General features: G+C 37.9%; 1 protein-coding gene across 4 annotated transcripts in view; it reads right to left on the bottom strand.

Annotated features, from left to right (window-relative positions):
- LOC107687607 (neuronal cell adhesion molecule-like) overlaps positions 1 to 11,583 on the bottom strand; it is a 125,030-nt gene that overhangs the window by 13,767 nt on the left and 99,680 nt on the right. For all 4 annotated transcript variants that reach the window (XM_016484995.1, XM_016484997.1, XM_016484999.1 and 1 more), the window contains 6 exons: positions 10,832 to 10,979; positions 8,020 to 8,144; positions 6,996 to 7,025; positions 3,294 to 3,395; positions 2,983 to 3,180; positions 2,833 to 2,903 (listed from right to left, as the gene is read on the bottom strand). In XM_016484995.1, the coding sequence (XP_016340481.1) occupies positions 2,833 to 2,903; positions 2,983 to 3,180; positions 3,294 to 3,395; positions 6,996 to 7,025; positions 8,020 to 8,144; positions 10,832 to 10,979 (674 nt within the window). The remainder of the gene's footprint in view (positions 1 to 2,832; positions 2,904 to 2,982; positions 3,181 to 3,293; positions 3,396 to 6,995; positions 7,026 to 8,019; positions 8,145 to 10,831; positions 10,980 to 11,583) is intronic.

Raw genomic sequence — 11,583 nt, 5'->3', positions numbered from 1 at the left:
TGTCACGAAAACAAATTCCTCGTATGTGTAAACATACCTGGCAATAAAGCTCATTCTGATTCTGATTCTAAATTTGAATTATTGACAAGTGGCATTTATCAAAACCGAATATTATGTGGCATTTAACATAGTTCTGCATTAGATTTTTTTAACTTGAATATTGAACATTTGAAATTTAACACAACTGATTTTTTTATAGCAGAGTTTTATAGACATGTATTTTCAAACAGCGAATTTTTTGTTCTGAATTCTTTGACTGCAAATATCCAGTTTTTAAAAATAAAGCTTCAAGTTTTCAAGATGAAGAGGAAATTCGGAACATCAAATTCAATATTCTAAAATTCAATACGCAAAAATTCAGATCTAACAGAAAGTAGGTCAGAGTTAATCCACAGGGAAGAGCAGATGATCTCCGAAAAGTCAAACGAAGCATTTTGGCCAATTAGTAGTTTTCTGGTGTTCAGATCATGTTGATGTATCTGATCATGAATCGCCCAGAGGTATCCTAAGTGATCTTAAACATATGATTGACCTACTTTCTGTACGATCTGAATTTCTGCGTATTGAATTTTAGAATATTGAATTTGATGTTTCGAATTTCATCTTCATCTTGAAAACTTGATATTTTTAAAAACTGGATATTTGCAGCCAAAGAATTCAGAACAAAAAATTTGCTGTTTGAAAATACATGTCTATAAAACTCTGCTATAAAAAAAATCAGTTGTGTTAAATTTCAAATGTTCAATATTCAAGTAAAAAAAAAAATCGAATTCAGAACTATGTTAAATGCCACATAATATTCAGTTTTGATAAATGCAACTTGTCAATTATTCAAATTTATACAATACAAATTCAAATAGTTTTGTCATATTATAAGCTTCATAATGGGTTAACATCATAAATAGCTTCATATGAGGTGTTTATTAAGGTGCCCCTATTATGGATTTTTGAAAATTACCTTTCATGCCATGTGTAACAGCTCTAAGTGAATGAAAACATCCTGCAAAGTTTTAAATCTGAAAGTGCACCGTGTATAAAGTTATTGTCTCTCAAAAGAAAGAGTCGACTCTGAATCATTGAAACGAGACTTTTTTAAAACGAATCCCAAGCCGTTTCATGTTGATGTCAACATGAAACATTAGCATATTGCCCGCCCACTTGTTGGTCTTTTCGCATTGGTTTGAATGAAAATGCAAATCAGTGTTTCCCACAGAATTTTGTGAGACTTGTGGTGGCAGGTGATGTCACATATTAATTAGCATATTTATGACGTCATTACGTCGGGTTTGCATCCAGACAAGTTAAGGCACTTCAGATCTGGGATAGAGTGAGCTGAGGCGGCGGGGTCGAGAACGGCGCGCCCGGCGGATTCGACGAATAAACGCGGCAACCACATGTGACGACACCGGGCTGAACTCCGCTTCGTCCACGGTGAAAGCTGATGTATTCCCTTAGCGACCAGCACAGATCAGCTCTAGGCATGACGAAGCGGATATTGTCCTCTTTTGGAAGACCAAACAAAGTAGTTTCGCTTTCACAACGAAGCACACAGCGTCTTCATGTCATGGCTGCAGCATCAACAATACTACAGTGATAATACAAGTTACGCCTTCTTTCTTTGCGTGAACATTTGGGCGGCGTTATGCAAATCTTCCCACATAGTGATGTAGACATGTGGGGGCGTGTTAGAATGAGCCGTTTTAGGTAGGTGTGGCTGACTCTGAACTTTTATAAAGAATATCTCTTTGGATTTGAGACTTTAGTCTTTGCAACTTTACAGGTCTTCTTTATGCACCAAGAGCTTGTAACACTCCAAAGAGAAAGGAAAAATTGAAATCGCATTATATGACCCCTTTAAATCCTGATTTATAATTGCGACATCGTCTGATTAAATCAACATACATCTTACACTAAAGAACGACTATTTGCGGTGGTTTTGGCTATATTACTTTTTTGTCTCATGCAGCGCTCTGCCTGCGTCTAACTATGTGCATATTAACAGACGAAATATGTTCATATTTATAAGCCCAAACAATAAGCGACAGGTGCTTGGAAACACTGCTTTATACCCATTTATTGACGAGTCGGCTGCAGTACGGCCAACTTAATGCGCTGCTTCTCTGCTGCGGCTCACTGCACAGAACAGACACAGAGAGAGGCAATACTGCGCCAGGAAAAAAAAAGAGTTCACGATTGCGGGGCAGTACTGACGAAATCTTCCAACTGAGCAATAGCTAAGGTTTATCCAAAAATGTTGCTATGTTTGTCAGTATGTACCTTTTATGGAACTGGTTACTAAAAGGGTCTGAAATTTGCTAAATATAGTGCTAAAGTCATGCTCGTGTGTGTGAGACACGGGAGCTGATGGCAGGGGGGCGGTGGATATTTGTGGCGGTCAATGTGGATATTGTGGAGGGCCGCCACAAATAAATCAATGTATGGTAAACACTGCAAATTCATTCTTTGCCACTAGGTGCCGCTTTTAGAGCGGTAAAAATAGTGGTTTCCCCGGTAACGCTGTACACAAAGCAGCACTGCGCTCACAAACGCTGCTTTATCAGGCATTACAGGCGTGATGAAATGAAAATGAGACCAATCAGACCAATCACCGCAGATTAGCGTCACGGAAAGGAAGGGTTTGGAAAAATGAATCATTGAGCGAATCGTTTGGGAGTCGTTGAGCAAGTAAGATAAAAATAAATGCATATTATAAGACAATGAAAGTGTTTTTTGATCTTGCATGCATGTCAACCTGTTGTTGGGGACTCCCAAAACCAAAATATGAACCTTTCATAACCCATAATAGGGGCACTTTAATAATCAGCATCTCACCTTCCACGTGATGACCAGATTATCGTGTTCGGTGCCGTGACCTTTGACCTCAGTGGGGTTCTCGTCAGGAGCTGCAGGCATTAGAGGCGCGTTAGAGACGAGCGAATATGTGTGAACACACGTGTGAGCGTGAACACTCAAGTGCCTTACCTGCGGGGCTGGTCCTGTACTGGTGCGAGGGCATGCTGGGACGGCTGAAGCCCACGTCATTGAGCGCCAGCACTCTGAAGCTGTAGTGGACGTATGGAGAGAGCTTCAGATGAGCCGTGGTCTTGGTTCCAGGAACCTCCGTCAGATTGTGCCACACGCCGCTCTGGTGGAGAGCGTCCTCATACTGGATCAGGAACTCTGACACGGCAAGAATGCAAGCTTATTTATAAAGCACACTTCACACACAAAGGTAATTCAAAGAGCTTTAAAGTAAAAGGATGAACACAGGTATGTTTGTGTGTGTGTCGTACTCTTGATAGGGCTGTTGTGTTCCTCTCCAGGTGTCCAGGTGAGCTGAATGCTTCTCGCTCCCGGATCCGTTAGCTCCAGATCGGTCGGTGCTCCCGGCTGCTCTGTAGAGTCAAACAACACTAATAAATAAAAGTTTAATAATACATCTTATTTCTATAGTGCCTTCAAGAACCCAAGGACACTTTACATAATACAAATAATACAGATATACAATCAAGGAACAACACAGTGAACAGGCAGTAAGACGGTGATCATATAACACACAAGGAAATAACCGAGATAAGAATAGATCTGACAATGAAAAGAAACAATCAATTAAAACATACTGTGAATAAGTGAGTATTTAGTTCAGTCTTAAAGGTCAGGAGTGAGGAGACAGCACAGAAATTTTCTGTTTAGGAGCTGAAATGCTGAACACCCTACCAACAGTTTGTTCTTGGGTATTTCAAGCAAATTCTCAGAACTGGATCTAAGAGTGCGGGCAGGAACGTAAGGGTGTATTAATTCTGTAAGATATGAAGGTTCTAAATGGTAGGCTTAAAAACTAGGACAAGACAGAATAGGAGCCAGTGCAGTGCTGAAGGACGGGAGTGATGCGAGCTGATTTCTTGTTAAATGTAAGGGCACGAGCAGCAGAGTTTTGAACTAGTTGCAAGCAATTAAGGGCTTTGGTGGGTCTGCGCCAAAACAGAGAGTTACTGTACAGTGTTAATTTTGTCAACAAAGACGACGACGAAAAATATTCGTTAACGAACATTTTTTCTGTGACTAAGACAAGACGTTGACGAGCTAAAACTAATATCTGATGACAAAAACTATGACGAAATTTATGCCGCGTCTTCGTTAACAAGACGAGACGGGACTATAATGTTATTTGAGGACTACCGGACATTCAAAATACATCCTATATGCTACTGTCTTGTCCTTCAAAATGTGCGTCCCTGTCATTGGATTGCAATTGGATAAGGGGCGTTTGCATATCTAGTCTCAGTATGGCAGACGCAGTGGATGGATAGGCTACCGAAACGCTAACTAGCGATCTGAAACAATGGCCTCAGCACCCGAAGGGGTAGGGATAAGGTGACCAGACGTCCCGTTTTTCCTGGGAGTCAAAATTCGTTGTCGTTAAGGTGGAATCACGCTGATAGAAGTGCTCTCTCTCGCGCATGCTCCACTTCTTCAGTTCTCATATACAGTGCGCGATCAGTTCTCAGTGCTCAAATACACACACACAGCAGTCCAAATGTCTATCGTGTAGAGTATCTCATGTAAATACAGTCGGTTATGGATTAAGTGAACGTAAACAGGTGGGTGAAAACAGTGTGATAGTATTACATGCATGCCTTCCGTCTTAAAGGGACAGCACTCCTAATTAAGTACTTATCCGTGTCATTAATGTTAACCAACAAAAGATGTTAAATAAATAAAAGAATTAATGACTCTTTTTGTTTGAAGACTACATATAAAATAGCTACCAAAATAAATGTTTGTAACTGCAGTTTGACTAAAAGTAATGACTAAAAGTTGACAAAAATGCAATGACTTTTCGTCGACTAAAACTAGACTACTTGTCAGACTGTACGAACATGATGATCATGTCACACTGTGGGATCTCAGTTGTCATTAATGTCAGACTGTACGACAGTCAAGACGCGTTAAAAATGGGTGCGCGGAAGAAAACTTGTCCGGAGTTTTACCTTATCAACCCATACACGTTCAGTGACTGCGAGCTGAATTGCATGCGGGGCTGAAATGTTGGCTATCATTAAAAGTATATGAATGGTGGCAATACCGGCGTATTTATGCAGAATAGTGCAAGCAGCACTCCACAGTTCACACCCACATGAAAACAGCAGCGCAACCGGTGTTTATCATAGCAAAGGCAACATATCAGATGAATTCCGTGAGTGGAGGACGAGAGCGCCGGAGTTAGCGGTTAGAAGAAATCTCTAGCATTAATTCTGATCATGGCTTATCTTGAAAAACGAAGACAGTTTGACGTCTTCTGCAGGACTGCAGGACTGTGCGCTAAATCTTCTGACACTGCCAGAAGTTCGTCGGAGGGTAAATTTGATCGCAATGGCCATTAATCGGCTGTCGGTGAACATGTCAAACTAACGATCAAAGACTACAGATTTTAGCCTAGGATTATAGGAATCTTTTAGGATTTTCAAAATTTGTCTCAGACGACCAAATCGTGGCCAAAATGGCACAGTGTGAGCCGGGCTTAAGACTATTAAGCATTTTCGTCTCAAGATAAAGACTAAGACTAAATCAAAAATGCCTGTCAAAATTAACACTGTTACTATACAATAGTCCAGATGCGAGGAAAGCATGGATAACAGTTTTGGCATCTTTGTGATTTTGCAAAGGTCATATATGAATAATTTTGCGAAGGTAGAAAAACAAGATTTAACAAGCTGGCAGATATGAGGTTCAAAGTATAATTTGGAAGATTGCATAAAATGGGAGAAGAATTAACTGAAACTCCATTATATGAATGGAGATGTCATTTTGGGAGGAGATAAGGGATTTAGGGCCTATTAAAAGGATTTCTGTTTTGTCAGCATTCAGTTTTAAGAAGTTTTCAGCCATCCATGCTTTGAGATCTTGAAGGCAGGAAGTGATGGGAAGGGGAGGAAAAACAGAATTGGGCTGGACAGTAAGATAGATTTGTGCATCATCAGCATAACTATGTTCAGACCATGAGGCTGAACGATCTGATCAAGAAGAAACACATAGATTAGAAACAGAAGTGGACCGAGAACCGAACCTTGAGGTACACCAGGTACACCTATCTACCGATAGCAGATAGTCGAGATAGAAAAGACAAAAAAGCTGCACTCAAAAAAAACAAAAGCTGCACTCAGATCAGAGGAGCAAAAGGATGAGGGCACCAGAGTCAGAGGTCATTCACTACTCTTGAAAGAGCAGTCTCTGTACTGTGGAGAGGACAAAACCAGACTCAAATGGTTATCAGATTGTGTTTGTCCAAATGTGACAAATTTGTCCCTTTTCGATTACTTTAGACAGAAAGGGAAGCTTGGAGATGGGTCTACAGTTACAGTGTGTTATCAAGCACTGAGGTTAAAGCAGCTATTTTTAGTCCAGTAGCAAGGGATCTGTTTATCGTGTGCATGATAGGTAAAAAGAGAAGGTTTTTGACTAAGTGTGTTGGTATTGGATCAAACACAATTACAGAGTTTGATTTAACTATCAGCTATTCAAACTCAGATGTATTAGCGAGTAAAAAGTCTAGCTGGGAAGTAAAGAATTCTGGGGGAACAAATGAAGAGAATGACTGGTAGATATTGTAAATTTAATGTAGAAAAATGTCTGAAGTTTCTGTAGAGATGGTGGTTTGACAAGTTTGTTGATCTCAGAGAACAGAGTCCTGGATTTACACTTTGCTTTGTTAATGACAACATGCTTTTGTCAACACAAACATGAATCAACTTGTGATCACATGATCAGACAAGGACATGCTGCGTGATGACATCATCAGCCGCACGTCTGCACATGCACATTCAAATGAGGAGTCATGCAAACTCTACAGACGCCTTCATGTGGAAATCAACAGAACGATTCCAGAGCCAAATCAGAAGACAGATCAATGTGATCACACGACAGCATGCTCCATAAACCTCACCACACACACACAAGCCCAGGGCATTATGGGATGTGATGTGCTGCGTGTTTACCGTAGATCACCGCGGGAGTGGGTGGGGCCTCTGAGTGGGAGGGGTAAGAGGAGTGAGGAAGAGATGTGTTAATTTACAGACAATTACACACTTCCAGCTAAAATAATTCTAAAATGCACTTTTCTGTTGATGTTTATTTGCTTTCAATTATTTATTTTATTCATACATTTTTATATGTTATTTATAATTTAGTTATTGATTTCAATCAACTGTTTATTTTTTATTTAAATCATTGTTTTTATTATTTTATTTAATCAATTGTTATTTATTTATTTATATAGTTTAATTGTGTTTTTTAGTTGGATTTTCTGTCAATATTTAAAAATATTGTTTTATTTATTTATTTTTATTTATTGGTTTTAAATCAACTGTTATTTATTTATTTATTAATTCATTTTACAAAAATTTATTTAAACCAATTTTTATTTATTTAAATCATTATATTATTTATTTTGCCTTTTTATTTATCTTGTTTTGTATTATGTTTTTTTTCTATTTCTATTGATTGCACATATAGTGCACAGACACTATTTAAACTGAACTGAGCTGGATGATGACATCACTGAATTCAATGATGAACTGCCTTTAACTGAAAATTGAGTGTTTACTATTGTCCTTTTGCATTATTGACACAATATTTTCCTAATTAATGCTGTACAGTTGCTTTGACAATCTGTATTGTTAAAAGTGCTATATAAATAAAGGTGACTTGACTTGACTATTTTTAAGTTTTTCTATTTTTATTTTAATAAACTGTTATTTACTTATTTATTTAAAACATTGTTTTTTTATTAATTATTTAAATTAATTTAGATTTACTTATTTAAATCATTGTTGATATTTATTTATTTAAATACATTTTTATTTATCCGTTTAGTTAGCTTAATCTTGTTTTTATTGTTATTATTAACATGTTAGTTGGGTTTTCTGTCAATAAAATCCCTCGTATCTGAATGAATCCGGAGAGGGACTGGATCTAGTTACTTGGTTAGCACACAAAGAGCGGAAAACCTTCAGTACTCACCGACCACCGTGAGCTGAGCGCTGGCCGAGTCCTGGTCCAGCGTGGTGTTCATGATACATGTGTACATCCCCGCGTCGCTCTCTGTGACGTCTGTGATGGTCAGACTGTCCGAGTCCACTCTAAACCTGTTATCAGACACAAAACCCTCAGACCGGCTCCCCACATTACATTAGCTAAAGATCTGCTTCATCAGCAGAGACTCAAACTGATCCCGTGAACGCCAATGACATTAAAATCTGCACACTTAACCTGTCAGTGATTCTCATCATTTCTACATCACCTGCTTAAACTGTTACTCACCTAAAAGTGTTTGAAAGCATTTCATTGCTCATTTCAGGGAAATACTATGAGATGGCTTTAACCCATGTATTACTGTATTTTTGAGTTGTAAGAAATGCTGGTTAACCTTGTATGTTTTTCTTGAAATGTTCAGACTTTCTCTCATTTTGACTCATAAACATCCCAGCACAGTTTCGACCCTCTGATATGTTGTGGAATATGTGTATTAAATGTATAATATGATTGTGATGTTTGTTGATTTGACCCGGATATTTCATGGTTAAAGGCAGCTGCACAGAAACAAAAAATAAATAAATAAAATAAAAAAAAATATATGAATTGATGTTAGTATATTTATGCATTTCACAGATGCTGTTATCCTTGAAAATGAATGAGCATATTTATTATCAGTTCACGCATGTTCAGTTAGCTGGGAATTGAACCTGTGATCTTGACGTTGCGAGTGCCACGCACTACTTCAGGAAAACACACAGAAGAAGCACCTTTCCACATTTGTTCTGTTTAAAATGTCTAACAAATATTAAATAGTTAGAGTACTACTGTTGTTGGAAAACTTTTTAGTTTTTCATGGTGTAATTTTTGGTGGATTGCATTGATCAGTAATACATTACTGATCAATACAGTTGTACATTTTGAACCCAGCACAAGGGTTAAGCATGGTGAGATGTGTTAAAGTGAGCTGAGAGGACAGATGAAAACATCATCAGATGATGAAATGATCAGGCATCTGTGGGTGATTGTGTAATTCTCAAACCTCTCATCATCAGGCAGCTCTCCGTCATCCTTCAGCCAGGTCATGGTGGGCACGAGGGACGGGTCGTGCTTGGCTTTACACTCGAACACCACGTCCCGGTTCCTCTGGACCTCCCTGTACTCCGGCGGCCTCAGGATCCTCGTGGGCTCTGAAGGGAGAGACACTACGGATGAGAAAGCCTCTGTAATCCTGGACCCTGATAGTCACACAAAGCAGCGCGTTTGTGCAGCTCATCGTGAGTTTCTGTCTCTCATCAGGTCTGATGATCCACCGATGGATCGTTTCCTAATGCTCTTAATACAGCACACTTCTTGTTGTGCTCTTCAGAGATGCACTTAAGTGCCGTTTGAAAAGTTAAAAACATGCAAGTTAAGGCCTGGAGCCTCCAAACACAATGCATGATGGGATAACGGAGCCATTAAGACCAATATATATGCCTGTTCATTTTAAAAGTGCAGCATGAGCACACACTGAAACACTCTCAACTCACAATACTTTCTCTTGGTTAGACAGAATTATTTAGACCCGAGGTTTTCATCTTTAAGATGCCATGGACCCCCAAATATAATTATCCACTAGCCTAAAATTTAAAAGGCTGCTATATATTTTCAAGTAAAAAACAATTTATAATGTGCAAAATAATTGTGTAAAAATTTTTTTGGGAAAAAGTTAGTTTCTTTTGTTACTTCATTTATTTGTTTGTTTGTTTGTAACATAATTCTATTATTTATATCATTTTAATTTACACTCATATTAAACAAATTTATTTATTTATATCAGTTTTATTTATTTAAATAATTGTTTTAAATAAATGATCATTTTAAAAATATATATTATTTAAATAATATTTATTTTATTATTTTTAGTTAGTTTGTTTAATAATATTTTTATCATTTATTAAATATTTTTAATAATAATAATAATAATAAATTAATTAATTAATTACATTTTTTTAAAATATATATTTATTCATTAATTTATTTATTACATCCATTTTTATTATTTGTTGATTTAAATAATTTAAACAAATATATTTATTTATTCAAATCCATTTTCATTTATTTAAATCATTGTTTTGATTATTTATTTATTTTTACACTGTTTTCTCTAAACTTTTTTTTCTTCTTTTTTTCACAGTTCCAGTTTGAAAAGCCCCGATTTAGAGGACTGAACAGTGATGAAGGGGCTCTGTGCTGAATCCCTCACCTTTGACCTCCAGGTAGACGTGGTTCTCGGAGATGCCGAGGTTATTCCTGGCCACGCAGGTGTATTTCCCGCTGTTTGAAGGTTGAGACATGTGGATCTCCAATGTTCCGTTCTCATGGAAGACATAATATTTATGCATTTCACAGATGCTGTTATCCTTGAAAATGAATGAGCATATTTATTATCAGTTCACGCATGTTCAGTTAGCTGGGAATTGAACCTGTGATCTTGACGTTGCGAGTGCCACGCACTACTTCAGGAAAACACACAGAAGAAGCACCTTTCCACATTTGTTCTGTTTAAAATGTCTAACAAATATTAAATAGTTAGAGTACTACTGTTGTTGGAAAACTTTTTAGTTTTTCATGGTGTAATTTTTGGTGGATTGCATTGATCAGTAATACATTACTGATCAATACAGTTGTACATTTTGAACCCAGCACAAGGGTTAAGCATGGTGAGATGTGTTAAAGTGAGCTGAGAGGACAGATGAAAACATCATCAGATGATGAAATGATCAGGCATCTGTGGGTGATTGTGTAATTCTCAAACCTCTCATCATCAGGCAGCTCTCCGTCATCCTTCAGCCAGGTCATGGTGGGCACGAGGGACGGGTCGTGCTTGGCTTTACACTCGAACACCACGTCCCGGTTCCTCTGGACCTCCCTGTACTCCGGCGGCCTCAGGATCCTCGTGGGCTCTGAAGGGAGAGACACTACGGATGAGAAAGCCTCTGTAATCCTGGACCCTGATAGTCACACAAAGCAGCGCGTTTGTGCAGCTCATCGTGAGTTTCTGTCTCTCATCAGGTCTGATGATCCACCGATGGATCGTTTCCTAATGCTCTTAATACAGCACACTTCTTGTTGTGCTCTTCAGAGATGCACTTAAGTGCCGTTTGAAAAGTTAAAAACATGCAAGTTAAGGCCTGGAGCCTCCAAACACAATGCATGATGGGATAACGGAGCCATTAAGACCAATATATATGCCTGTTCATTTTAAAAGTGCAGCATGAGCACACACTGAAACACTCTCAACTCACAATACTTTCTCTTGGTTAGACAGAATTATTTAGACCCGAGGTTTTCATCTTTAAGATGCCATGGACCCCCAAATATAATTATCCACTAGCCTAAAATTTAAAAGGCTGCTATATATTTTCAAGTAAAAAACAATTTATAATGTGCAAAATAATTGTGTAAAAATTTTTTTGGGAAAAAGTTAGTTTCTTTTGTTACTTCATTTATTTGTTTGTTTGTTTGTAACATAATTCTATTATTTATATCATTTTAATTTACACTCAT

The sequence above is a fragment of the Sinocyclocheilus anshuiensis genome, unplaced genomic scaffold (genome assembly GCF_001515605.1).
Source record: "Sinocyclocheilus anshuiensis isolate Anshui unplaced genomic scaffold, SAMN03320099.WGS_v1.1 scaffold1993, whole genome shotgun sequence".
In the NCBI taxonomy this organism is placed as follows: Eukaryota; Metazoa; Chordata; class Actinopteri; order Cypriniformes; family Cyprinidae; genus Sinocyclocheilus; species Sinocyclocheilus anshuiensis.
Note: the sequence above shows the minus strand (reverse complement) of the source record. Positions and strands in the feature narration are given on the sequence as shown.